The following is a 25,497-nucleotide window of genomic DNA, read 5'->3' as shown; positions in this document are numbered from 1 at the left end:
CTTGACTCTTCTTCTTCTTCTTCACCTCCTCTGATCTATTGACCTGAAGATTTCCTCTGTTATCCACTACCATCTCCAAACAACACACGACCGAAACTCAAGCACTCCTTCGCTCCATTCTTCTAACCATGGCCGAAAAGCAAGAATCAAACTACACCCAAGGCTACTCCGAAGCCACCGTAGCGAGCCACGCCTCGCGGACCGTGGATTCCGACGCCGCCTTCCTGAAACCCTACATCAAGCCCACCGACCGCATCCTGGACGTCGGCTGTGGCCCGGGCACCATCACCGTCGGCTTCCACGCGCTCGTCGACGGCGCCGCGGGCGGCGGCGTGACGGGCGTCGACATCTCGGACGAGATCCTGGCGCAGGCTCGGGAGACCGCGGCTGCCAACATGGACACTGCTGCAACGCCAGACAACAACAATACCGCTATCGAGTTCCTCAAGGCCGACGTCCTGAAAGGCCTGCCGTTCCCCGACGACGCCTTCACCGTCGTCTACGCCAGCCAGCTGTTCCCGCACCTCGCGACGCCGGCGCTGCGCTACCGGGCCCTGGCGGAGATGCGCCGCGTGCTGAGGCCCGGAGGCGTGCTGGCGACGCGCGACGCGGCGGAGCTGCACTTTTACCCGCGACACTACGACCTGGACCGTCTCTGGGCCGGGAGGATGGTCCGCGCGCTGCGGCAAGGTGGAGGCGAATCCGACGTCGACAGGGACGGTGAGAACGAGGCCGCCTGTTTCCCGGGCGGCGACATGCCGGCGCTGTTCCAGTCGGTGGGCTTCGGCGGTTCCAGTCTCGTAGTCGGTGCGGGCACGACGGTGCACTCGGGCCCCGAGATGCGCCGGTGGTTCGCCGGAACCCTCAGGGACCGGCTGCGGCCGGGGGACGCGTTCCGGGAGAGCTGGGCCAACGCGGGGATCACGGACCGGGAGGTGGAGGAGACGTGCGGGGCGCTGGGGCGGTGGGCGGAGGACGAGGGGGGGTGGTATGTTGCGGTGCAGGCGGAGATACTGGGGTGGAAGTCAGGATGAGCTCATCGAATCAGATATATAAATAAAATTATTTGGTACTATCGGTAAATTTGCTATAGTTGATCGCGCTTACTCCTTCAACTCGATTGATGATATGACGTGGTGGTTTAAAGGGGTAAATTATTCTACGGTCAAACTTCTGTCAAGGGGCACTTCTAGTCAGTCGCTTGAATAGTGAGCGTGCCTGCCAGTTTGACTGCCAGCCAAAGCACAGGGCACTTTCCTACTTCTAGAACACACCCAATGCAGCACTCAATGTGCCGCCAGAGACCAAATTGAGGATTCCAACAGAACTTCGCAGTGATCATTGCATTCTAGTTAATACCTGATCGTAAGATATATCCTACGATATGAGATATTCCACTTCAAGACAGAAGGCCTGCTACCAATGCTCAAGCGCCAAGGCCAAGTGCGACCACACTGAGGGGAGCTGCTCCAGATGCACTCTTCGTGGTCTCACCTGCATCTACCCCGCCAATGCCTCAACTCCGGCTTCCAGGTCGTCGCGCCGCCATGTCCAACGCTCGCATGATGGTCCCACTTCGCAAGCTGGGCCGTCCCTGAGCACCGTCGCTGCCTCTGGTTCCAGTGGAAGTATTGGACAGGAGACACAGGACAATCTGGACTTCGGCGGCCTGGAGCTCATCTGCCCCATCAACGTGGACGAGATCGCGACGAGATGGCTCCATCCCTACGTGCCTGCCCCCGGACAGGTTACCAAAGATTACCACCCGCGGATCTTCGACTTGATTTGCCGCGTACTCAAATCATATGCGAACGGTACCATCCGTGGAACAAAATATCCCCCGTTCATTCACGCATCGCAGTTGCAGGTGCCAGCTCCGAGCCAACCGCTTGCCAACTGTTTGAGTATTGCCCGTATCTGTGATACCTCGCGTCCCGCCGGTGGCGGCCAGCTTGCCAGCGAGATCCTCCAGAAGGAAATGTCCAAGATGATCGACCAAACGGCGTTGGCCGTTCCGCCCGAGATTGACCTTCTGGCCACATTCCAAGCCTACCTAATCTACACCATGATTCTATTCTTCTTCCACCTGAACCAAGGCGAGAACCTGTCATCCCTGCGCCAGGCCATGATGAGCCTCCAAGACCTCGCCTGCACCACGTCCCGCCAAGGCCTCGTGTGCGCCGCCGACCGGCAACACGCCCGCCCGAGCTGGGAGGCCTGGCTCGTCACGGAGGCGAAGCGGCGGACGCTGTACGTCTTGTACCTCTTCGACAACGTGCTCTCGCGCCACGAAGGCCTGCCGACCTTCCTGGGGACCGAGCTGCGCGGGCTGCCGGCGCCCGCGAGCAAGGCCCTGTGGGAGGCCCGGTCGCGGCAGGAGTGGGAGCTCGGGTACAACGGTCACCTGGCGCGGTGGCCCGAGGGCGGCCTGCGGATCGACGAGCTCTGGGCGATGCCGGCCGAACTGGACGAGGCTGGCGTTGCGCGGAGGCGGGCTAGGGTCGATGAGTGGCTCGTTGATGTGGATGAGTTTGGTATGATGGTGTACACGGTTACGAGTTGCACCCATGGAGGGTAGAGATGATGTCTCGGCGGGTATTGGGTATTGGAATCGATCGAATGAGCGCTCAAAGATTGTGCTAAGGTTTGCTTTGCTATATTACGCGACAGCGCATGCTACACTTGCCACGTCCAACGAATGGAATTCGCTTCTATTTCGAGCAGTTAATGCAATCCCGACAGATCATACAGCCGCATGAGCCTTCCTCCATGTCCTCTCTATGCTCGCCCAGTACTTCTGCGGATGATGCCTCATATGATCCACATGGCCCGACCCGTCGAAAAGCTCCGTGTCGGCATGGTAGCCCAGCTTACTGGCGTCTTTGGCGTGCTCCTCGATGTCTTCCCATCCAATAATATCGTCCTCCTTGGAATACAGATACAGGCGCCTTGAATGGTGGTATTCCCCCGCAATCGTACTGCTCTTCTTGGTTGCCGCCGGCGGCGGCACAGCGACCATCTCGTGGCGGTTGACGGCCTCGCGACTCCAGGCGCCGGCATGGTGCCGCCGCAGGACGAACTCCCAGAACTTGTTCAACCAGAGGAACACGTAGAACACAGCCTGCAGCACGACCTGCGGGACCCACCGGGGCAGCGAACGACGCATGCCGATGGCCATGGCCCGCGACCACCGCCCGACCTGCTGGTGGAACACGACGCCGCCGGGCACCGAGTCGAGGACCATGACGCGGTGGGGCAGAGGTACGCCGTGCCGCGCCAGATGCGCATTGAGCGTCGATGCCAGATTGATGCCGCCCGCGTTCGACATGGCGTGGAGGAGCACACGTGGTGGTTGATTTTGCTGCGGATGTTTCTCGGAGAAGGCGGCGTCGATGACGGGCATCATGCCCTGCGTCCGCTCCAGCAGCGGCTGGTAGGCCGCCTTGAAGGTCGTGGCCAGGACTACGATGATAGTGGCCCCGGGGAACAGCGCGCGGTAGCCTTCGATGTACTTGGAGACGTTTTTGGGGCGGCCGTCGCCCCAGCCGTAGATGATGATCTTGTCGGGGTGGGAGTCATCGTGATCAACACGGTCGGTGGTGGTGTTGTCATTGTTGTGATGGATGTATATCTGGTCTGATATCCTTGTGAAGCCTGGGAAGGGGCTGTTGCTGGGGGTGGTTGCGTGACCCATGTTGTGTGTGTGTATGTGGCGGGCAGCGGGTGTGAGTGGGTTGTGCGTTCCAGGGAGTCGGTAGCACAAAGGCTTACAGATGGATCAGGCGGAGTGGGTTATTGCAGTGTTGCACCTGGCGGTATCGAGCTGGCTTGACTTCATAAATGTGCATCAGAGGGCACATTAATAGAATCGACATAAGGCGGTATCCTTCATCACATGCATTTCTCATCGACAGTCCCACTCCGTCCCTCGGGACGATTGCTTAGGGCCATCAACATAATTCTTGTTGGGGCGTTTCTCACGATACTGATTGATAGCTTGTCAAAACGGGTTCGTCGGCCACGATTGATTGGCAGCGCTGCTGGTAAGGCGCTATGGAGCCCATACGACGGCCCCTAGTTTTGGGGGCTCCCACTAGCCGGGCTGCTACTGTACCGCTCCCCTGGAAAATTCTCAGACTTTTCGGCAACGCCAAATAAGGGTCGGGTTTCCACTGTTTTTAACATTCTCGGGGCCGAAAGCTCGTCTTCTACAGTACGCTCTCTGCCTTAAAACCAAGCACGTTCAAGGTCAATCGCCGTCGGCAATTAATTCATATCAGATGCTTGCAACAAAACTGACCGCAGTTCTGCGGACCGCTGGTTACCGACTTCCTCTGTTGGACGGATGACATCAGCTGTCCATTTTAAGAGGGTCACGAAGCTTGTCTCAACAACTGGCACACTGCCACCACTGCTGACTTACATAATAAAAGGGGGTCTGATGCCAAGTTTGTCGCATCCAGGCCAATCGCGAATCAACCCAGAAAGAGTTGTAACTTTTCGAAATCTCGTGATGTACGCTCGAGGGCGGCCGGCGGTGAGACGCACGTGGCGGCAGAGTTAAGCTTAGGTTTGTTTCGTTTACGCAGGTGCAAGTGCCATCCCGTTTTCCAGAGCCAGTTTTCCTGTCAACTTAAAAATAGGTCTTTGCTCGTTCGTCATTGACAGCTGCTGTATTGACTGTAAAAGGTGTTTCTCTGTGTCACGATGCATGGCCGGCAGATGGGTGACTTTTAAATTTCCAGCGAATCGTAAAGGGACACAACACATTAAAAGGCGCGGGGCCTGTCATTTCTCATTTCTCCGAATGGTTACACATTTAAGTCATTTCAAAATGGACATTTCAACCATGAACGTCAGAGGTCTTTGACCCGGCTCGTGTTTATTGATTGCTACGACCGCTACTGCTGCACTTGAAGCCCTCTCTTTCCTGCGTTACCGCAACCAGCAACAACACCAAGCAGTCTGTCGACAACTTCATTGTTTCTTTACATTCCACAGAACAAGAAAGAACAATGGTGCGCACTTGCGAGGAAAACGGGTGCAACCGGGTCGACCGCTACGTTTCCGTCTCCGACCTGCCCAAACTCCAGCGGGCCGGCCACCTCGAGATCGAGCTGCACTACCTCAAGCTGCACGTCAAGTGCTACTGCAAGAAGGCCGTCCAGGTCGTCAAGCCTCGCCATCATCATTCAAAGGAGCCTGCACCGCCGACGCATTGAGATGCGCTTTGATGCATCACCGTCATCATCCTCTGCATCCTTCGCGTCCTCCGCATCTGGCTCACCGGTATTCCCTGCCGCTATTGGCTTTCGTACTGCCTTCGGCTTATTCTTGTCTCGGCACGATCATGGCGGATGCATCTTTCGACTTCGAGTCCAAGGTCGACAACTACAGCTCGTGGTAAAGCGCGGTTCTTGCAACCATGCACTGCCCCTCCTGACGACCGCTCATACGTGAATACATGAATCCTGCCTTTACCAACCGACGAAGACCATGTTCGTTCACACACCATCCTCGAGATCTCGTCGAAGCCGTCGGTCCTCATCCAGCGTGAAGAAAAGGTAGTTCACGCATTACATCCCTTTAACGACCTGTTGACCTCCCAGTCGGCACATTTTCATATCTTACATGAGATTCATCCGCTGCAACAAGCACCCCATATTGAGACTGCGGTCATTCGAGCCCAACTACAGAGAACGGCTCCCAATCGCCACCCTGTTGCCTCCCAATTCATATTGCCAGGGTAGGCAACTATCGACCCAATCACCAACTACCGTGGATGTGCTCACGGGGCGCGAAAACGGTAGCCAACCCCACATGATTTGAATCGGACCACTTCATGCATCTATGCGGGCACCACTGAACAGCCTGCCCGTCGCACCACCACTGGCTGGTCATATGCCTCGATCGATTGGAAAGGGCAGTCACCACTGAACATGGACACCACTATGGAAGAGACGGGCTCGTTCTTGGGGAGACGGGAGCTTGCGGGTCGCAGTATGTATTTACTGCGATAATATCGGGTGTCCCAACTGTCTGCAAGACTTGATAATAAAGTGACCCGTATCATAGAAGCAATGAAACATGATATTTGTCCGCAGCAGTGGCATTTCAAACTTGTGTGATCTTATTCGCTCGCTCGTTTATAGGGATAAATCAGGGCAGTGCAATGCCTCCAACTAGCATCGGATGAATGACACGGATCATGACCCTACGTGTGCTTGCCCACGTAACATCAATGAAACGCGGCAAATCTGTATCTTCGCGTATTTTTCTATACAGCAAAGCGCGATGTATGTAATTTTATACCCCTCGAGACTTACCAAGCCAGCCTTCTCCTAACATGGCTCCTCGCCCCTCCCAACGCCTTCTTCTTCTTCTGTAACGCCTCCTGGTAATCCCGATGCGCCGCAAACATCAACACCGCAAAACTCTGCGCCTCGGGCGACTCGGCCCCCGGCGTCCGGTCGCCCCAGTCGAGCGGGTTGACGACCGGCGCCAGCAGCCCCCGGTCGTCGATGCGCGAGATGATCTCGGACCGCTTGGCGTCGGCCCATTTCACGTACTTACTGCTGTTACTAGAGTTGTTGTTATTGCCGTTGCCGCCATCGCCGAACTCGTCGGGCGCCAGCACCGCCAGCCGGTACACCGTCGCCGTCAGCAGCGTCGTGCCCGACAGCTCGCCGAACCAGCTGGTGTCGTTGAGGTAGTTGCGCAGCAGCGGCTCGGCGGGCTCGGCGTCGTCCAGGGCGATGGCGGCGTCGAGGATGTCGCGCACGATGGACTTGACGGTTTTGATACCCGTGTCGACATCTCGCCGTTTCTCCTCCTCCTCCGACGTATTGTTGCTGCTGATGCTGCTGTTGTTGTTTTTCGGTTGGGGGAACTTGAGCGCCGTCGCCAGGACCCGCGTCATCCCCGCCGCCGCCCACGCGTTGCCCGTGCTCCAGATCCCCAGGTCCTGCGTCTCGGGGCCGATGATGTGGTGCCACAGCCCGCCCGCCGCAAACGCACCGACACTGCCATTGCCGACCCCACTGCCCCCATCCCCACCGACAAGCGGCACCCCTAAGACGTCCCGATACAGCCCGCACTGCCTTAGCGCCTCGCCCAGCAGCCCCGCGTCGGCCGTCTGCACGGCCCAGTACGCGAGTGCGGGCGGCGCCATGTAGAGGAAGTCGGCCCAGAGCTCGGCGACGGCCTCGCGGTGGCTGATGGCGCCGTTGGTGGGCCAGCGCGGCACCGCCGTCAGGAGGTGGTCCACCTGCCGGCCCGCGGCGGCGAGGTACGCCGGCTCCGTCTGGCCGATCAGGATGGCCGAGACGCCCAGGGAGGCGGGGTCGCCGGCGGCGCCTGGTAGGATTTCACCTTGTCTCAGCATGGATCGATCAGGGGGGATATCGAAGGAAGCGAGCAATAGAAAAACCCAAACTCACCATCCCCATCCACCAGCGTCGACGAATTCGTCCAAATATGCGGCCTCGCGTACGCCAGCGCCTGCACGTCGCCCACCTGAACCACGGGCACCCCGCCGCCGGGGAACGGGTCGGCCCCGAAGACGGAGAGCCGCGGATCGTGCCACTCGAGCAGCGCCTCGGCGAAGGCGCCGTACTCCCAGCTGTGGGTGGCCAGGCGGTGGCCTTGGGCGATGACGTTGCTGATCAGGTCGGCCGACATGATGCTGAACGCGGCTGGCTGGTTGGTTGGTGGTGGTCGCGGGCTGCTTGGTGCGGGTTTGGTGGTGATGGATAATGATTGGTCGCCCTGTGCCGTTTTGTTCGAGCGTACGAGCTCGCACTTACTTGCTAAGCTAATTCACCGACAAACAGCAGCAGCATCAGGACCCGGAATCTGATTGGCGCCGGTTTGGGGTGCGCAGCCTTCCTTATACGAGTGTCGCCTTGGTTCCCATGCGCCAGGTCTACAGGATCCGAGGCGGTTATGTATCAATCTCTAACACCTGAGGCTGATAACCCTTGCCGCCACCATCACCAAAAGTGCACCTTCCGTCGGCCATCCTTCAGCACCCGTCGACCGGATCACTAAGGAGCAGAACCCTGGCGGCATTCGCGCGTGTGCTGGTAACGAGTGTGTATGTGTGTGTATGCAAAAATAGATAGAGCGTGGGCGGGGTTGGACCGAAGGCAAGAAATCAAGACCACACACAGCCATTGGTCAAATACTTAGCTGAATAACTTGGAAAAGGAATGATGGGTATCACATCAAGCTTTCACGGCAGATGCGGGTTGTGCAGCGTCGCATACCGAAAGAAGGCTAGGGACAGAGGAAGCCGGGGTACTTTTTCAATGCATCATCCCCGATCCCTATGCAGGTTGCTGACGCATATATGCAGATGTGTGTCATGGACAGTCCCTACGTGATCCGAAGCGATGCGTCCCGCGCCTGCACAGTAAGCAGCCCGTCAGCAGAACTATCGAATCCATACTTTTCGGGATCGACCGCGACCGTTGCCCACAGCATTGCTTTTCCGCCCGAAATGATTCTCATTCTGGCGCTCTGTCTGTTCGGGACTGCGACGTTCTTGGAGGCCCAATGAGGCACTTCCTACACTGTCTTGTCTGCCGTCGTTCCCGTAATGTCTATTTATGGATGCAGGCGTGATCAATCTTGGGCTCTTCCACCATCGCATTAGTTATATGAAACATACTCATCTGTTGATGCCATGTAAATGAGAGACGAAGTATTGCCCGCCATAAGTAGCGCCACCCAAAACAGCCATCAAATCCCCAAAATTTCTTCTCCGTCGGAAAGCTCTTATCACCCCATTTCCGAGCAAGACCCATGCGATTAATACCCTTTGGACGCCGGTTTCTTTCTATGTCGGTGTGTGCGTCCCCTAGTACGCCAACCCTTGGCGATAGTCTCCCGCCTCATGATAAACATGGCCTCCTCCATGCCATGGTTTGGCTGAGTGACTTTCAGGCAGCTCAGCCAAAAATTGCTCCCCGAGCAGCTCGTTGACGACGCCCGTTCCACCGAGTTCTGACGTTGGCGTGGTAGGGGATTGGGGCTTGTACTGCGGGTCAGCGATTGATGGAGGCACGGCCGTAGAGAAGTGTGATGTTTCCGGCTTGGACTCGGGGCGCGCAGCCAGCTCCAATGTCGGTTGACGTTGCCTTGGACGCCTTCTTCGCCAACAGTAAAGAGCAGTTGCGGCGATGGCGACAAAGACAACCCCACCAACAGTACCACCGGCAATCGCGCCCGCGTTGGTCGACCCCGAGCCGCCGCCCTCTGACTTGTCAACTGGCGATGTTCTGCCGCTGTTGGCGTCAGGTACAGGGTATGGAGCAGATTGGTTGCTTGTGCCTGTGAACAGGTTTGCGATTTGGAACGAAGTCCACCCTCCGCTGGGAAGTAGTTTCGTGGCGCCTCCTCGAGGACCCCCACCCACTACTGCTGAGGTCTCCGGGGTAACCTCGTACGGCGGCTTTTGCGAGTCGTATACACTCCCCCACGCATTGGTCGAGAGGTCCAAGATGGCCACTCCCATCCATTCCCAATCGCAATTGCCTGTGACGTCTGTGCTATTGATGCCTCCGACAGTTATCATTTGCCGACCTCCAACGACGTGGCAGCTATGTCCTAGCCTGGGCAAGACACCCTGATAAATCTGACGGGCGGTGGTGGTTAGAATAAGGAAAGCTACATGATTACGGAGTACTTGAAGCGCGTAATCTACCAGGGGGCATTTGCACTTGGAGCGAGCCAGACGCACCTTGATCCATGTGAAAGACGGGAGACTAAGAACCCATATGTCGTCATAGTATGCGGTTTTGGTGGGATCCCAGCCTATATATGTTAGCTAGAGCATTATCTTGGACGTGGAGAGTTCTTACCTCCGTATAAGAAGATATTGTAGCTGGAGTTATCAGGCGCAGCAACCGAGACTACGCAGAAGTCGACTCGTGGCAGTGGGGCATCCCCCGTAATGGTCTGAGACACCCAGCCATTTGACACATTCGAAGTGCCGATGGTAGCGACGTCAAAAACGCCCACCTGGTTCATGCTGACTAGGCGTCTGTCAGAAAAGCTTCAGTGAGTGGATGGGGACAGCCGCATTACCTAGACGCGGGGACTCTGGGCTACCGGTGGCACCCCCCACGGTTACCAGCACACCCTTCTGGCCAATCTGTGGTATATAGACCATTCCGCCGCGTATTCTCGGAGAGCCATCACCGAGACCGTTCGTTGAGATATTTGTAGCCTTTGGTGGACTTATGTGAGTGTCGTCCAGAACATATTGTCGGGTGGGCTTCTTACCGTCTGCTTCTTGAGATCCAACGCTATCATCCCTTCCAGAATCATGGGCGGCGTATTAGCGCTCGCAGTGTTTGCCGAAGATAAGTTCGAGATCATGCCATTGAGATAGAAAGCCATGCCTAGATCGGGGGCTTCAGCAGATGCCCCCCAACTGGGACGCTGCGACGCGGCCAACGAAACATCGTATTGAGTCCACCCATGCGTCTGGGTATTGAACCCCCACCTGAGCATAGTCATTAGCGAGAGCAGCGAACATCTCGGGGATGGTGTAGTACAAGGCATATTGGTTTGTCGTCGGTGCTTGGTAATCCACAAAAGACGTGTTGAGGGTGGAAGTCACGCCTCCGTAGAGGTACACCTGAGGATCGTTGAGCGGGCCGCGAAAGAGAGCCCCTGATCCGACTATTGGGATATAATTTGAAGTACCTTCGGCAAGTGTCTTGTTGATGGCAACTTCACTGATGTTCTTCTTCCAGTCCCATGATTTGGTCATGTCAATTGCAATGACATAGTTATCTTCAAATCCCGTCAGTAGACGCCATACACCACGGTAACACATCAGAATGTGTGCGTACTTACTTTGACCTAGAATGATGGGACCTGAGTAATTCAATCGGTCATCGTGAGCAGCAGGCTAGGATATCGTCAGTCATATGGATATTACGGCGTCTGCCTGGATGGATTATGACCAAGGCCACTTACATTGTCGAACTGTGAGCGGTCCGAGAAGGACGCCTGCCCGCCGTCAATATACAGCATACCATTCTTCACTTGGCTTTGATGATACCACCGGCTATTTCGTGGCACACTGTCAGCTCCGACCAGCAGTGCGAACCCATCAGGGAGGTGATAGGGTGAGGGGCGACTGGGTTGGATACGCGGGGCAATACGTTCTCGGGGCCGAAGTATCTGAGCGCAACATACCTGCAAAACTTGTTGATGGGATCCAGCCCAGTTGCCGATGCCAATGGAACGCCGAGTGCCCACACCAGCGGCAACAAGAGCAGTATAACCACTGGCAGCAATACCATATTGTCTTTTCACAGCTACTTGGCGCCGCTGCGTGTCGCTCCTCTCATTCTTCTCATTCTTGTCAACAAGAAGCAAGCAAGTTGGAATGGAAAGTGTCGAAAAGTAATAGGTAAGCAGACAGAAGAGTCACCCCACCTCCAGGAGGCATTGATAAGACCCTTCCTTATACAGTGAAGCAGTGGCCATATGCATACCTTACTGTGTAGGTGCAGCCCCGTGCAGAGGTCTTCCGCGATTCCAGAACGCCGGTGCACCACATACCTAGTACTGCGAACCTTCTGCGTGTGGGACACACCAAAGTGCCGACCCAAGAAGTAGCCTACTCCCCATTGCGCCAAGCTTCAGCTCGTCGAGAGGGGGTGTCCAACTGGAATCTGAGAGACAGGGAACAGTTTGGAATCTGACAAAGACATCCCGGCGGTCGCGGCGGTGGGATCGCCTGGTTCTGGGGGCTATGAGCGCATTGGGGGCATCTTCGGACGAGCCAACTGGCTGGTTTGCGGGGGGCCTTTTGCTCGAGGGATCTGCATCCAAAGATGAACATGCGTGGCTGTGAGTCAGCCGCCAGTTGCTGACCTGGTGCTTCTGCATCTTCACTTGCATTGGTTGCCGAATGCGCGAAAGATCTTGTTTCATGCAAATCGAATAGCATGGGCAGATTATCAATGCATATATGTAGCATGACACTTCCTTCGACTTGGCCAGTTTTTCCACTTGGACGAGAGAGCCTGAAGATGTGAGCAGTCAAGTGTGAAGACGAAAGATCCCCCTCAATATAAGGTTCCTTATTAAGCGTCGTAGCACAATTGCCGACGGCAGGTGCGACACTAGTGCCTAGTGCTCACTTACAGAAGGAACCACCCGGACGCACCTAAAGGGCCCTAGTGCTAACTGTACAATCACAACATGAAGCCATTACGATGTCTTGATTACTTGTACACTCGACGCGCAACTCGGGCTGTGGGCAAGCAAGATCTTGCTGTATTAAATAGACTATATGTGCATATACATGTATCTGGATGCGCACCTTCGGGCTACGCACCCATCTATTGAACAGGCGAAATGGGGCTTCAAGGGTACTTACATGTTCTTGTCTATCATGAAATTCCCCAAATTCCTAGCACCACCCACAAGTACTTTGCGCGTGCCTTACGAGGCCTTAGCCGCCTCAATAATAACATCCGCCGCCTTCTCACTAGCCATGTAAATAGCCGCCACAATGTACATCCCCGGAATCTTAGGGAAGATAGACGCATCCACCACCCTCAACCCCTCCACACCACGCACGCGCAGCTTCCCGTCCAGGACGGCCAGCGGGTCGTCATCCGCACCAATGGGCGCCGTGCACGACGCGTGGTGGCCCCAGTGCTCGTCGCGCGCGAACTGCTTGAGCTGCTCGTCCGTCTTGACCTCGGGAGGGGGCCAGACGCGGTCGAAGGCGCCGTCGAGCGGGACCAGGCCCTCGAAGGCGTCGATGCCGTACTTCATGCCCTCGAGGACGGCCTGGAGGTCCTGCTCGCCGCCGACGCCCTCGCCGAGGCTGCGGAAGGTGATCTTGGGCGTGTCGCGCGGGTTGGCCGAGGTGATGTTGACGGTGCCGGCGTTGTTGCGCGAGTGGGCCTTGAGGGTGAGCCAGGTCCAGATGCTGAGGTCCTGGGTGGCGTGGATGGAGTAGCCGGGGAAGTAGCCGTTGAAGAAGGCCGGGACGCCGCCGAGGAACAGGTCGTGGTCGTCGTCGCGGTCGGCCTGCGACGAGTGGTGCAGGAAGCCGAAGGCGATGCCGTTGGTGGTGTAGCCGCCCTTGATGGTGCCGCCGACGCCGTGGGTCCACTGGTCGTAGCAGGGGTCGGTGCCGTTGAGGAACTTGCACTTCTCCAGCAGGCTGAAGGGGGTGGGGGCCTTGCCGACGACGCCGACCTCGTAGCGGTCCTGCATGTTGCCGCCGACGCCGGGCAGGTTCTTGACGACGGGGATGCCGTGGCTCTCGAGCTCCTCCTTGGGGCCGACGCCGCTCAGCTTCAGGAGCTGCGGCGTGTTGAAGGCGCCGCCCGAGACGATGACCTCGCGGCTGGCGTAGACGGTGCCGGGCACGCCGCCGTCGGTCTCGCTGGCGCGGGGGTCGGCGCGGTACAGGCTCTTGCCGACGAGGTAGTCGACGCCGGTGGCCTTGGGGGTGGTGCCGGTGGTGTCGAAGTTGACCTTGGTGGCCAGGGTGTTGAGGGCGATGTCGAGCTTGTACTTCTTGGAGCCGTCCTTGTTGGTGGCGCGGGCGACGTCGAGCACGAAGTTGCGGGGCGAGCTGCGGGCGTAGTTCTCGTCCATGGCCAGGGGGATCTGGTAGATCTCCTCGAGCGAGTCTCGGTGACGGCCCGGGTTGTTGATGTCCAGCGTCAGGATCTCGAGGAGACCGGTGACGGTGGTGAGGAGCTTGCCCAGAAGGCCCTTGCCCATGGCGGTGGCGGCCGCGACGACCAGAGAAGCCACCTTGAGATCCTCGGCGATCAGGCCGACGGGCGTCAGGCGGGTCTCCAGCCATCCACCGAAACCGTGGCCGGCAAGGCTGTTGGGCAGGTAGCGGCAACTAGAAAGGGGTTAGGTCAGCGAGAGAGTCATCAATATGTATGGTTGATAAGAGATATGTCTTACGCCTCCATCTTCTCGAAGTAGCCCTGCATCTTGTCAGCCTCCCAAGACTTGTCGCCAGTGATGGCGGCAATGTTGTTCCAGTCGTTCCTGGTGGGCTTGACGGTGACGAGGGCATTGTGCTGAGTGCTGCCTCCGAGCGCGCCGGTTCTCGGGTACAGAACACCCTTCCGCACGCTGCCCTCGGGCGGGTTGGTGCCGACGTAGTAGTCGCCCGAGGGGGTGACGTAGGCCATCTTGGTGTCCCGGATGGCCTGGGACTCGTTGGCGTAGTGGTCCACGAAGAAGTCCCAGCGGCTGGGGTTGTACTCGCTGGCGTACGGGTGCAGCGCAGGCACCTGGAGCTGCCGGTCCGTGCCGTGGTCCTCGCCGGCGTCGATCAGCAGGACCGAGTAGCCGGCGAGGGCCAGGCGGGCGGCCAGAGGCGAGCCGCCGGCGCCGGAGCCGACGATGACGTACTCGTACGTCGAGTTGGCCTGGGGCCCAGCACTCGGGTAGTTCTCGCCATTGGGAGGGTAGATGTTCTGCTCCGGGTGCTTGGGGAAGGTCCAATCATTGAAGCTGTCCGGGTCGGTCAGCGAGTCAGTTCCGCCATCTCTTGGCAAGGGCCGGCGAGTTGGAAAGATGGGGGGGAGGGTAGCATCGGGAGACTTACGCAGAGGCATACCCTGCCAGGAGGGCCGCGGACACGACGGGCTTCATTATGAACTACGAATACGGGATATCGATTAACGGACGGGGTGTAAAGACGGGTGAAAATGAGTGTGTGGTACGACAACGAGGTCGTCGCGTTTGGTCGAGCTGTGTAAAACGAGTGACAGGCACGACGGCGGGCAGCAATCTGGAAGTGTTGAAAGGAGTGTCGCAGCGCTGCAGCTGGATGGGTGTGGTGGTAGAGAACCGGATGGCAACATAGATCGAGATAGGACGCCAAGTTGTTTAAAAAGGACCAGTCCGGTACGGCACGCCCCAGAAAAAGGAGGTTCGCTGGCTGGACGGGACCCATGCAGCCAATGGGCAGCGACCAGATCCCGAGGCTCGTGGGAGGGAGGGAAGGAAAGAAACCTCCACGCGCCCCCGGCAGCCCGGGACACCGCCTGACCAGCTTCCCCCCTTCCTGCGATGCGATGCGGGCTCCAGCGAGTAAAGGTGCGATAGTCATGATGCCTTCCCGAAGGAGTGGGCGTGGGCAGAATAATCACGCGCAGCTTCATTTTCCAGAACGTCCGCAACCTGGTCCCGGCCAACGGGGACCAATAGGGCTATAGACCGTCATCCGCCGGCCAGGGCAGCTTTCTGAAGACGAAGACCGTTGAGCTAGCTTCATGACTCGCACGCGGGCTGGGTCCTGCAGGGGGGCAGGGGTCAGTTCAATTGCGAACCCATGTCCGTGTGCGTCCTTCAATCTGGACAGGGCAGGGGTCCAGCAAACAACATCACGGTGGGGATATGCGACAGAACCCACTCTCCCAATGGCACACGGCTGCACAGACAATGCGGCACAGCAGCTACCAAGCTACCACCGACAGAAATCATACGGCACAAGAGGCACCGCATGAGGCACAGGAGCGGTCGGCAAAACGGCTCACTATGCAAGAGGGTCATGACCCGACGATTCGGACCTCCTACTCGTCTCAACCAACGATTGAACCGCTACGAAGTTTGGTAACAACGTGGACCTTACAGTGTAGCCCCAGCCGAAGAGCGTCATGCCCTCCCACGGTTCACCTGCAATTACTTACGTGTAGGCAAGACAGGGTTGGCAACACCAGCACCAACCAACCAACCACCACGATAGCCACGATAGCCACGACCAACAAGATCAGGGCGCCCGCGAACCAATATGCATATCGCGAGATCAGCGATGCCATAGCCATTGTCGTCGTCGGCAGTAATGTGGAATGCAAGCAAGGGAGAGACGATCAGCAGATGATCTGGGAAGGATCTATCGATTTAATTCAGGGGAACCGGACGCTTGGTCGTCCTGTCAAAGACGCATGCATGATACTCTAACCTACTCGTAACCCTTTGACGTCACGAGTAACCTACCCATACCGTAGACTACTTCGTGGTTTCGTGGTGATATACATCAAGGGCTGTCTGTCCTGCATAGATAGATACGTACGCGTAGGCCCTTGCCCTTGAGCCGTCCAACAAGAAAGATCCCGCCGGAAAGGGGCCAGTCACGCTTCGAACTGCCGCTCTTCTCCCGCCCGCCCGTAAGGGGTCCTCTAGGTTTTTCTAGACGCCGATCACACGCACACCGACGGTCTGAATACCCTCGTACACGTATGTAAATGTCAAACGGTCATGGGTACTGGCAAATCCACCCTTCTGGAAGAGGGAGGGGGACGACGACGGCGGGCAGGCTAGGAGATTACCGCGTGTTTCTCGTCCAATTCGTCAAGAGCAAATTGCCGAAAAGAGACGGAAGGCCCTCTGACTTGTGTGCTTGTGTGTGTGGTGACCGGCGGCTAATCCCGAAGACATCGTGGGCATCTCATTTTGGCTGTGGGGTGGGTTCCTCATTGGTTTTAGCATCCTGGCACCGGGTACAAGTAATAAGGTGATATGCCATCCTTGTCAAACATACATAATATTTACCCATAATCAGGCCGTGCCAGGTACGGGCCCGTGCCGCCATTTACCAAATGCTACCCAACTACCGGAAAGAGAAAAAGGTGGGTTGCAAAGAAAAATAAGGACTGATCAACAATACCACTGCACCCACGGTTCACCCTGTCCACCCAGCGCTCTGGGTAGGACCAGAAGTGGATTCGGAGCCCACAGCAGACGTTATGAAACTTGACAGGGCACTCGCCAACAGCGATACACCTGGCTTTGTGCAGGATAACTACTAGGTAATGAAGAGGGGTTTTTACACAACAAGTAATCAAGCTCAAACACACAAGGTTATACAGATAGCAGCTATCTCAGAATACAGGGTTACAGAGCGTTGGTAAGCCGAGGGGAAGGCTCGAAACATGCACGAGAGCTCTTCACGAGAGGGTGTGCGGATTATACGGATATGCATGCAGGTCGGAAATAGCTTCGGCAGATTCTCGATTCGGCAGGTGTCGGAAGTACGGAAGTGGGTTGGAATAAATGAATGATGAATGAATGAGTGAATGAATATAGTGGCTAGCGCGCCCTATGTATAGTTAAAATGCTCAGTATTACAAAAAAAATCCGCCCAGGGCAGCAGTATTCGTGAAGGCCCCCGTTTTGTTACGCCGCCGCCACCGTGCCTATCTTTTTATGCAGCTGTCCAGCGAATATAAACAGAGGAATGGGTATATGCAGTGGTGGCCTGAAAGTAGAAGAAACAGTGGATAAACATTCATCCCAACTCCCCTCTCAGTAGCCACCACCACCGCCGCCGCCGCGCCTCTGCTGCTGTGCGTGGTAGTGGGACTCGACGCTGCCGTTCTCGCTGATGGCCATGCCCACGGGCGTCTTGCTCCGCGAGTTCATCTCTACCAACGGCACGAAGTCAGACTCGTCACCATGTCGGGGCACGCCCTGGGCCGCAATCTTCTCGTTGCCGCTGCCGCCAAACGTACCGCTGCGGGGAGCATTCTTGCTCGAGTTGCCGGTGCTGTAGCCCGAGGCCTTGGTGCCACCCTTGGTCGTGCCGAGCACCTTGGCGCCCATGGAGACGAAGAGGGCACGCAGCGCGGGCAGGCAGGCACACACAATACCGACGTGCATCTCGATAGTAGACCAGTAGGCGGCCTCGTTGTAGTCCCCTGCAAGAGAAAGCCCAGTCAGTAACAATTTTAACTTTGTAGAAAAGGAGCCAAGAGGATCGATTAGGCTTACAGGTAATGTTTTGGGAGTTGGCAAACATGATCAGTGATCGCAATCGGATGGCACTGACAATCGTGACACTGAAAAAGGAGGCTTGTTAGTTTTATTATTCTCGAACCATACACCGGTAAACAGGTACAAAAGTCTTGCAAAATTGGATAAGGAGAGGGAAACTCACAAAATACCAAGACTGAACATAATCATAATCATAATCTTCTTCTTAAGGTTGGTCTGCAGCGCGTAGAGCTGCTTGAGCGGCAGGACGAGCACGACCAGGTCGACGACGATGTTGAGAATGGCCGACATCCAGCCCTGCAGATGGATGTCGTTGCACTTGCCCGGGATGGTGCTGTCGATCTGCTTCCACGAGTAGTTGATGGGCTGGCACTGGAACATGGTGGCGAAGACAAAGGCAATGCCGTACGCCGAGCAGAGGCCGATGACGCCGTAAGTGATTTGGCGGAACCTTTGGTCGGGGAACACACGCAAGATGAAGATGAGGATCGAGATCTTGTTGACGGCCAGGGCTGCAAAGTAGAAGATCTCGCCCAGGTAGTACAGGAACAGTACGTTCTCGATGTTCTGCATCGGCAGCGTCCACATGTCCCGGCCCAGGCCGTTGTTAGACAGCAGCACGGAGAAGACGGTTGGCGGCATGGAGAGGGCCAGGGCGATCAGGATGGTCCAGTCGTCCCATCCAAGCTTGCGACCAGCTGCAGGCAGACCCGACATCATGCGCAAGACGACGATGAGGGTGGCGATAACACCGCCGATGACACCGATGAGCAGGGGCGTCAGGGTCTGGTCGCGTGGAGGCACGCCCGGCTGGCACATGCTCAGTGACGCATTCTTGGTCACTGCACGTGGTAGAAGAGCACCAATTAGCTTGGTGTGCCTTGCATTGCAATCCTGATGAGGGTGGAACCAGGCGGTAGTGGAGTGAGGAAGAGGGGGTGGGAGTTTCACTTACTCAAGGCCTCGTACTTCGTACAACTTCCCAGCACGCACATCCCGATCTGCGCGTTGAGCTGCTCGTTGGTGCACAGGCACTTCACGTCTGTCATTTTGCAGGATGACTGAGGGACGGTTTTCGCCAGGCAAATTTGCTGTCCCACCCGTTAGTAAAGATGACCACGCGGGAAGATGAGATGTAAGTTGACTAACAGCGCACTTGGGATACAAGCTCAAGGCCTTCTCCAACTTCGCCTTGACTGCTGCTGCCGCCGCAGCCTGTTCAGGCGTCATCGCCGGAGCCGACTGAGCAGCCGGAGCGGAAGAAGGGGGCGCGGTTGGCGCCACTGCTTGGGCAGCACAGCCAGCCAAGAAGGCCGTGGCCGCCAGAGCAAAAGCCTGGAGTCTCATCTTGACCTGGCGGGTTGAAGAAAGAATAGGAAGAGGTTGAGTAAAGAGTGACTACACCACGCAAACGACCTTGTTCAACCAACGATTATTAAATAAGAGAATTACCAAGAACAAGAATCAGGACCAGGCAGTCCGTCGGGGGCGTGATGGGAAAGAAGATATCTTAACGAAAGTCTGGGAATGCGGGGATTTAAAAAGGAATGTGAACCGGCCGGTAGATCAACCAAGGTACGGGCAATATCGACCTATATCGTCTTGCATTCGGCCGAGAGGTCCAACGGCTCGGAGGGCAGAGACTGACGATCATGGAACTCTCCGTTATAGGGGAGGAGGTGTGAGGAGCCTCGAGGAGAAGGTTCGTTCGAACTTAGGTAAGGGTTGCTTGCATAATGTGCCTGGAAGGATATTGCAGGGTCTTGGATGCGAGCTTTGGGTGGCCCTCCTCTGATGAATGGGAGAGCTGGTACTTTCAACGCCAAATGACGATCATGGTGCGCTCTTGCCCAGACGTGTCGTCTGTCATACGACTTTGCCATGCTGAAATATGGGTCTCGATGCAACGTCTTGCCCTGTTGGTGTGAGTGGTGCTCGCGGGGGGTTACTAGCGCAATCACAAATCCATTGGTGGTTAAACCACTGAGTGGGCGATACCTCGGTTTCGGCCTGGACACGCCCGGCTGCGTAGGTATCTGTGACCATCGTCTCGATCAAGACCTGATCTTCCGCCCCCTTTCTCCCAATACCCAAGGGAACGGGCGACGGTCCAAAAAGTCTGTTGCACACCCTTAGATTACCAAGTGGACTCACCGAGGCTCACCAAGGTGAAGATCCCAGGCAATACGATGTCATCTATGATTCTGATCTGCCGGGCGGGGGATTGTGCAGGCCAAGGCGGCAAAAGATGCGAACCTGGTGTTATGCGTTGCAGACGGATGGGTTGTGGAAGCAGTATCGAAGCTCGTTGCGCGGAAAGGGGGACCTGCCTGAGTCGCGGAGTTGGGTCCCTTCAACTTGGATGGCGGTTTCGTTGCCAGGGCAGGGGTTGGAATACTCGACAAGCCCATTTCACGAAGATCCACTGCTGCCCCCTCAGATCCAATATATGTCGGTGGGCCCACAGTCTGGAGCCGTTAGGTCTAGCGTTATCAAACGATCCTAGCTCCAGGCTAGTGGTGAGATCTTGGCGGTCTCGCGGTGACATGGAGCAGGGAACAAGACCTGCGAGGAGACCAGAAGAGGAGACTGCCCTCGAGACGGCACTGCGCAAAAAAGGCCTCGTACTTTGGTTCGCCAGGAACTTTGCCGACCCTGCCACTTTAGCATCCTGGTTGCTGACTGAGGAGCCCATATGACGATCTTTCCCGCATTCTACAAGGCCTACGAACCAGGCCTGCCACCCAATCTCATCGTGAAATGGCCTGGCCCGCCTCCTCGGGATCTTGGTCGCAACCCGCGGCGGAGTCCAGCAGAGAGCGTGGCAGTAAAGGGTGTCACTGTGCCATTCATGTCACCGTTCCCGTAGATCTCAGAGAAAGACGGACGGCCAATTGAGTCTGCCCAATTGTTCATCTCATCGTCATGTCCCGATAGTTGACACCAACTCACCCGAGATAACCTCATCGTCGTTCATTAACTCCAACTCACTGTCATTCTTTTCATCGCGCTTTGCCGCGACTTGCTTGCATCTAATCATGAAGCTTTCGTTCTCTACCTGCGGCGTTGGTGCCGTCTTCTTCTCGGCTCTGGCGCACTCTTTCCCGACCGCGGAGAACTTTGCCAGACTGGCCGGTCGCGATGCCATCGCACTCTCACCGGAGGAGCTCCACAAGAGCCTCTTGCACTTGAAGGAGAAGCGCCTTCTGTTCGATCCCTTGACTGAACCCATTGACGGTGCGTGATTGATTGCATACGTTCTGTTCCTCTGGCTGGTGCTGACATATCATGGGCGAACAGTCAGCGGCAAGCATGCCTTCCAGGCCCCCGACTTGGAGGGAGGTGACCAGCGCGGTCCTTGCCCTGGACTGAATGCCATGGCCAACCACGGATATCTTCGTCGCGATGGCGTTGCCGGTGTAAGTCAAGAGCTCAACCAACTTACCAATTCTGATTGGCTAACCGATTTGGACAGTTCCTCGATGTCGTTGAGGCGGGCAACAAAGGTAATGCGCGATGAACCGTAAGACTCAAATGACGTACGCTGACGACATGAACGACAGTCTTCGGTATGGGCATTGAGCTGATCACGGTCCTGTCCGTCATGGGAACCGTCGGCGTCGGCAACCCGCTGTCGCTGAACCCTGGATTCTCGATCGGTGGCAAGAGCCGCAAGTCCTCCAACATTCTGGGCAATCTTCTGGGACTCTTGGGTAAGTTTGACACACGAGATGAAGTCTTTCGAATGGTCTAACAGCTCTTCCCCTCGATGCAGGTACCCCACGAGGCCTTGACGGAAGCCACAACTGGATCGAGGGCGACGCTTCCGGGACCCGCGACGACCTCTACGTCACTGGCGACGCCTCGACCATGAACATGACCCTTTTCAAGATGATGTACAACTCGGTCGAGGGCGACATCATCACCCTGGACGACATCGCCAAGCGCGCGGCCGAGCGGTTCGACGAGGCCGTCGCCATCAACCCCAACTTCTACTACGGCCCGTACACCGGCCTCGTCGCCCGCAACGCCGGTTACATCTTCTCCGGAAGACTGCTCAGCAACCACTCCCACGAGAACCCCATTGGTGTTAAGCTCAGTAAGTCAAAAGCCCCCACTCTTTGAGATGGGCCCCACCGTAGAACTGGTCACTGATGGCAATCGATGAATGTAGCCAAGAGCGTCATGCGCAGCTTCTACGGCGTGCACGAGGAGAACGGCGAGCTCGTCTACAAGAAGGGCTGGGAGCAGATCCCCGAGAACTGGTACCGTATCGCCGTGGACTACGGCCTGGTGCAGACGAACCTGGACCTGGTTGATTGGATTCTGCAGCACCCCGTCCTGGCCAGCGTCGGCGGCAACTTGGGCCGTGTCAACAGCTTCGCGGGCGTGAACGTCGAAGACATTACCGGCGGCGTTCTGAATGCGACCTCGCTGCTCGAGGGCAACAACCTCGTCTGCTTCGTCCTGCAGGTCGTCAAGACATTCGCGCCCAACTCGCTCTCGTCGCTCTTCAAGACGCTCGAGCTGCCTCTCAAGCTCGTCAACGACGCCGTCCTCAACCCGCTGCTCGACCTGTCTTGCCCCGAGTTTAAGGACCTGACCATGGATGGCAAGGACTTCCTCACCGGCCTCACGGACAAGTACCCCGGCGCTGCCAAGAGTGGTTTCGCCTTCTAAGTGGCCTCTCTGGACCTGGAGGCCTCGGGAAGTCGCTGTGCTGTCGTCGTGCCTCAATGGAGTCCAATACCCCTTACTTCATCTTGTACATACATCTTTGGTAGTAGTCTTAATCATCATCATCGCTTGCCAAAACCTCACTGGTTTCAGACCGAGTCATGACTGCGCTCTGTTCACCGCCAAATTGCGCCACCAGAATGGATATATGTGGCTGTGCAGCGGTGTCCGCGACGTGACTACAAAAAGGCCACATTGACTGGATGAAGAAGCTCTGCAACGTCTGCAGCGTAACTTCAAGTTGTAACCGTCACGAAAACATATCGTATCCGCTGATACAGACTCGCTACCATGAAGAACCCTTTTTGCCTAACCGCCGTCTACAAGACGTTCGAAGGCGGGAAACTTGAAGCCGATATCCGAGTCCCGTATCCGAAGGAAGGCAAGCCCTTCGGTGTGAAATGCCCAGTTTGTGAGTCTTGTTACCACACAACCGAGTCGCCACCACAAGCTGCCATTGATTGCGCTAACCCTCAATCGAAGTCATTGACATCCCCAGCGAGGCCGGCCTGGGCGTGTCGTACTCCATCATCAACAAGAAGCACAGTGAAGACCTGGTGCATGCCCGGCGCTGCGTCGTCGTGAGCCCCGAGTACAGATCGCTCGATGGGGCCTCCTCGCTCAAGGTGCCGATCCACGACTGCCGCGATCTCCTGGCTTGGATCTACAATGGTGGCTTGCAGCAGGCCCTGGAAGCGGAACACCCGGGACTCTACCCGGTGGACTGCGACCGTGTGTACGCCTCAGGGGTTTCCTACGGCGGGCTGCTAGCCTTGTCACTGGTGAGTTGTCTGTCCATGCGTCCAGCCTCCTGAATGACGGCTGTCGTCCATGGAATGATACCGAAATCCAATAAGGACCCTAATAGGGCTGACTCGCGAATGATGTAAGGGATGGGACGTTCCCCGACCTGTCGCCGGAATCCTGGACATTGCCGGCCCCTGCCACTTCAGCGACGATCAGTGGAAAGAGAGCCAGGAGACAACGTCACGCCTCACGCTGGAGCAGAAGCACTCGGATCCGAAGTGCCTGTGCTTGGATCCTGCCCCGAGCAGTTCCATCTTCGACATCACCTTGCCAGAGGACGCCAATCTTCTCAGCGAGGTCGATCCCATCATGCATGTGCATAGCTCATTTCCCCCCCGTGTTCGTCGTCCACGGAACGAGTGATGAGCTGGTCCCTATTGGGCTCAGCAGGCACCTGCTGGCACGGCTCAAGGAACTGGGCGTACGTTGCGAAAAGGCCGAGGTGGAGGGCGCGGGGCACCTCTTTGCGTCGGTTTTGCGGGACTCGCCCGAAGCCACCAAGCAGGTCAGCAGAGGTGTGGACTTCTTGACTTCGGCATAGAGAGACGTTATTCAATTGGGGCAGAAGGTGTCGCCATTCTGTCGGCTTGAACCCGGTGCCTGTATTGCTGGGAGGAATGAACAAGGTTCTTTTCGCGGTGTAATTTAGAGGCTGCGACAGTACCAGGTAGTGGTAGAAAGTAAAAGTTGCCAGTATTCGTTTCTGGTTAGGTCGCTAAATTTCCCGGTGTCTCATTCGGGTCATGTCAACAATTGGTAAGCCTTGAGACGTTTCCGGGACGCCCTCCTGTCAATCAGTGCCAGCACATTGGGCACTTACCAAACAAAGCCAATCAATCCCATTTGAGACCAAGTTTACCGGCAGACCGGGCTAAGGAGCGAACAGCCGGGCATCAGGATTGAGGAAACTCCAAACAATTGAAGGTGCCAGCCTGGTGGGCCAATTTTGCATGAAGTTCGTCCAGGTGTTCGTGCCTTCCTTCGGTAGTGACTGACTGGTTGCATTGCCGCTGCCAACCAACTGGTTCAACACTTCACTTGTCCCACTTTCAGTGACCCGACACCCGAAAAAGCAGCCACCACCTCCAGACGCACGCAACGTGTCGCTCCTGCCTTGCCAAGACAGCACAATTCTGGTTGAAAAAAAGTAAATCACGATAAGGCTCGGGACCTAGCATGCTTTAATTGCGTGCTTTCAAACTCACTCCATAGATTTGGGTCGCGCGCATGTGAGTGATCTCTTGCTTCGCGGTCGGTGCCAAATGAGTGGTGTTGGGCTTTCACGGCAGTTGTCAGCCCATACTAATTTGCGCGCGGTGCAGGGGCTTACAAAAACAGGAAAGGACACCCCAGAACCCAGAAAACAATTACCTAAAAGAACCCCGGCACGCTAACCAATGCCGTTGGGCCATTGATGACAGGGGATCCCTGGAGGCCCCGATTGATTCGGCAAAGACCGCCGCTGTCAACTTGAACGCCAGTTGGTAGCGTCGACCACACTTCGCACACCTCTGGTTCGCACCTAACCTGCAATAATTGTGTTTATCGTATGTTACAAAGTTTGACGGAGGTTTGACCGGCCAAAACCAAGGTATCCGCCTGGGGCCGGCTGGGTCTCCCTCGCTGAATGGATGATTTTGGTAAAGATTTGCGGATTCACACAAGCATGCCGGTGGGCATCTACCAAGTGGGCATCGGAGAAGAAAGTCACACATCGTATTAGTGAAGGGTGATGGCAATGGGGAATCAGATATTGCCATAATGGCCATCCATCAAAGGGTTCGCAGGATGACATCGTCACGGCAAGTTGTCCATGTAGCCTGCCAAGGAAGCAGGATATGACTTCACACCCACCAAACAAACAAATTCGATAAGTCCTATCGGATTTAGGATGTCGGGCAACAAGCCTTATTAGGCTGATACCGATATACTCTTGAGACGCAGAAGGGCCTATGGAGCAAGTCATTCAAGTACAATAAGCATAAAAATAGGTATAAAATGAGCTGCAGAGTGAATGATATAAGGTTTGTAATCTTATATATTATATTTATAAGCTTATTTATTTATTTTAATATTTAATGTTTATTTAGGTATATATTAAGGATTACTTTAATAAAAAGGTAAAGATAAGTTTATTATAAACCTTTTTAAGGTTATTAATTTTAT

At 56.2% G+C, this 25,497-nt stretch overlaps 10 protein-coding genes across 10 annotated transcripts; 5 read left to right on the top strand and 5 right to left on the bottom strand.

Moving 5' to 3' along the window:
* Positions 1–128: 128 nt before the first annotated feature.
* Positions 129–1,034, top strand: PG985_007563 (S-adenosyl-L-methionine-dependent methyltransferase; the record flags this gene model as incomplete). Its single annotated transcript, XM_066827331.1, has 1 exon — positions 129–1,034. One exon carries the CDS (start codon positions 129–131, stop codon positions 1,032–1,034), a length of 906 nt encoding a protein of 301 aa, XP_066685006.1.
* Positions 1,035–1,384: 350 nt separating this feature from the next.
* Positions 1,385–2,578, top strand: PG985_007562 (uncharacterized protein; the record flags this gene model as incomplete). Its single annotated transcript, XM_066827330.1, has 1 exon — positions 1,385–2,578. One exon carries the CDS (start codon positions 1,385–1,387, stop codon positions 2,576–2,578), a length of 1,194 nt encoding a protein of 397 aa, XP_066685005.1.
* Positions 2,579–2,743: 165 nt separating this feature from the next.
* PG985_007561 (PaxU) lies at positions 2,744–3,694 on the bottom strand (the record flags this gene model as incomplete). The annotated part of the gene is made up of 1 exon (XM_066827329.1): positions 2,744–3,694. One exon carries the CDS (start codon positions 3,692–3,694, stop codon positions 2,744–2,746), a length of 951 nt encoding a protein of 316 aa, XP_066685004.1.
* A 1,140-nt stretch (positions 3,695–4,834) lies between these two features.
* PG985_007560 (uncharacterized protein) lies at positions 4,835–5,222 on the top strand (the record flags this gene model as incomplete). The annotated part of the gene is made up of 2 exons (XM_066827328.1): positions 4,835–4,855; positions 4,920–5,222. 2 exons carry the CDS (start codon positions 4,835–4,837, stop codon positions 5,220–5,222), a joined length of 324 nt encoding a protein of 107 aa, XP_066685003.1.
* Positions 5,223–6,322: 1,100 nt separating this feature from the next.
* PG985_007559 (uncharacterized protein) lies at positions 6,323–7,680 on the bottom strand (the record flags this gene model as incomplete). The annotated part of the gene is made up of 2 exons (XM_066827327.1): positions 6,323–7,356; positions 7,440–7,680. 2 exons carry the CDS (start codon positions 7,678–7,680, stop codon positions 6,323–6,325), a joined length of 1,275 nt encoding a protein of 424 aa, XP_066685002.1.
* Positions 7,681–8,860: 1,180 nt separating this feature from the next.
* Positions 8,861–11,318, bottom strand: PG985_007558 (cell wall anchored protein; the record flags this gene model as incomplete). The annotated part of the gene is made up of 9 exons (XM_066827326.1): positions 8,861–9,637; positions 9,743–9,816; positions 9,864–10,037; positions 10,090–10,231; positions 10,288–10,510; positions 10,542–10,803; positions 10,867–10,921; positions 10,990–11,080; positions 11,212–11,318. 9 exons carry the CDS (start codon positions 11,316–11,318, stop codon positions 8,861–8,863), a joined length of 1,905 nt encoding a protein of 634 aa, XP_066685001.1.
* Positions 11,319–12,468: 1,150 nt separating this feature from the next.
* Positions 12,469–14,555, bottom strand: PG985_007557 (choline dehydrogenase protein; the record flags this gene model as incomplete). The annotated part of the gene is made up of 2 exons (XM_066827325.1): positions 12,469–13,900; positions 13,966–14,555. Coding segments are annotated over 2 exons (2,022 nt in total), but the record flags the coding sequence as incomplete, so codon positions are not given.
* A 2,764-nt stretch (positions 14,556–17,319) lies between these two features.
* PG985_007556 (uncharacterized protein) lies at positions 17,320–19,134 on the bottom strand (the record flags this gene model as incomplete). The annotated part of the gene is made up of 5 exons (XM_066827324.1): positions 17,320–17,711; positions 17,785–17,852; positions 17,951–18,629; positions 18,743–18,878; positions 18,937–19,134. The coding sequence occupies 5 exons, from the start codon at positions 19,132–19,134 to the stop codon at positions 17,320–17,322; spliced, it is 1,473 nt and encodes a 490-aa protein (XP_066684999.1).
* A 1,691-nt stretch (positions 19,135–20,825) lies between these two features.
* Positions 20,826–22,467, top strand: PG985_007555 (Cloroperoxidase; the record flags this gene model as incomplete). The annotated part of the gene is made up of 6 exons (XM_066827323.1): positions 20,826–21,024; positions 21,088–21,206; positions 21,263–21,293; positions 21,351–21,500; positions 21,563–21,886; positions 21,962–22,467. The coding sequence occupies 6 exons, from the start codon at positions 20,826–20,828 to the stop codon at positions 22,465–22,467; spliced, it is 1,329 nt and encodes a 442-aa protein (XP_066684998.1).
* A 348-nt stretch (positions 22,468–22,815) lies between these two features.
* On the top strand, positions 22,816–23,872 carry PG985_007554 (uncharacterized protein; the record flags this gene model as incomplete). The annotated part of the gene is made up of 4 exons (XM_066827322.1): positions 22,816–22,918; positions 23,008–23,306; positions 23,416–23,646; positions 23,699–23,872. The coding sequence occupies 4 exons, from the start codon at positions 22,816–22,818 to the stop codon at positions 23,870–23,872; spliced, it is 807 nt and encodes a 268-aa protein (XP_066684997.1).
* Between the last annotated feature and the right edge of the window lie 1,625 nt (positions 23,873–25,497).

This window comes from Apiospora marii (assembly GCF_038362585.1).
Source record: "Apiospora marii strain CBS 49790 chromosome Unknown utg000004l_segment0_segment1, whole genome shotgun sequence".
Classification (NCBI taxonomy): domain Eukaryota; kingdom Fungi; phylum Ascomycota; class Sordariomycetes; order Amphisphaeriales; family Apiosporaceae; genus Apiospora; species Apiospora marii.
The sequence above is the reverse complement of the archived record's forward strand: the minus strand, read 5'-3'. Positions and strand labels throughout refer to the sequence as shown.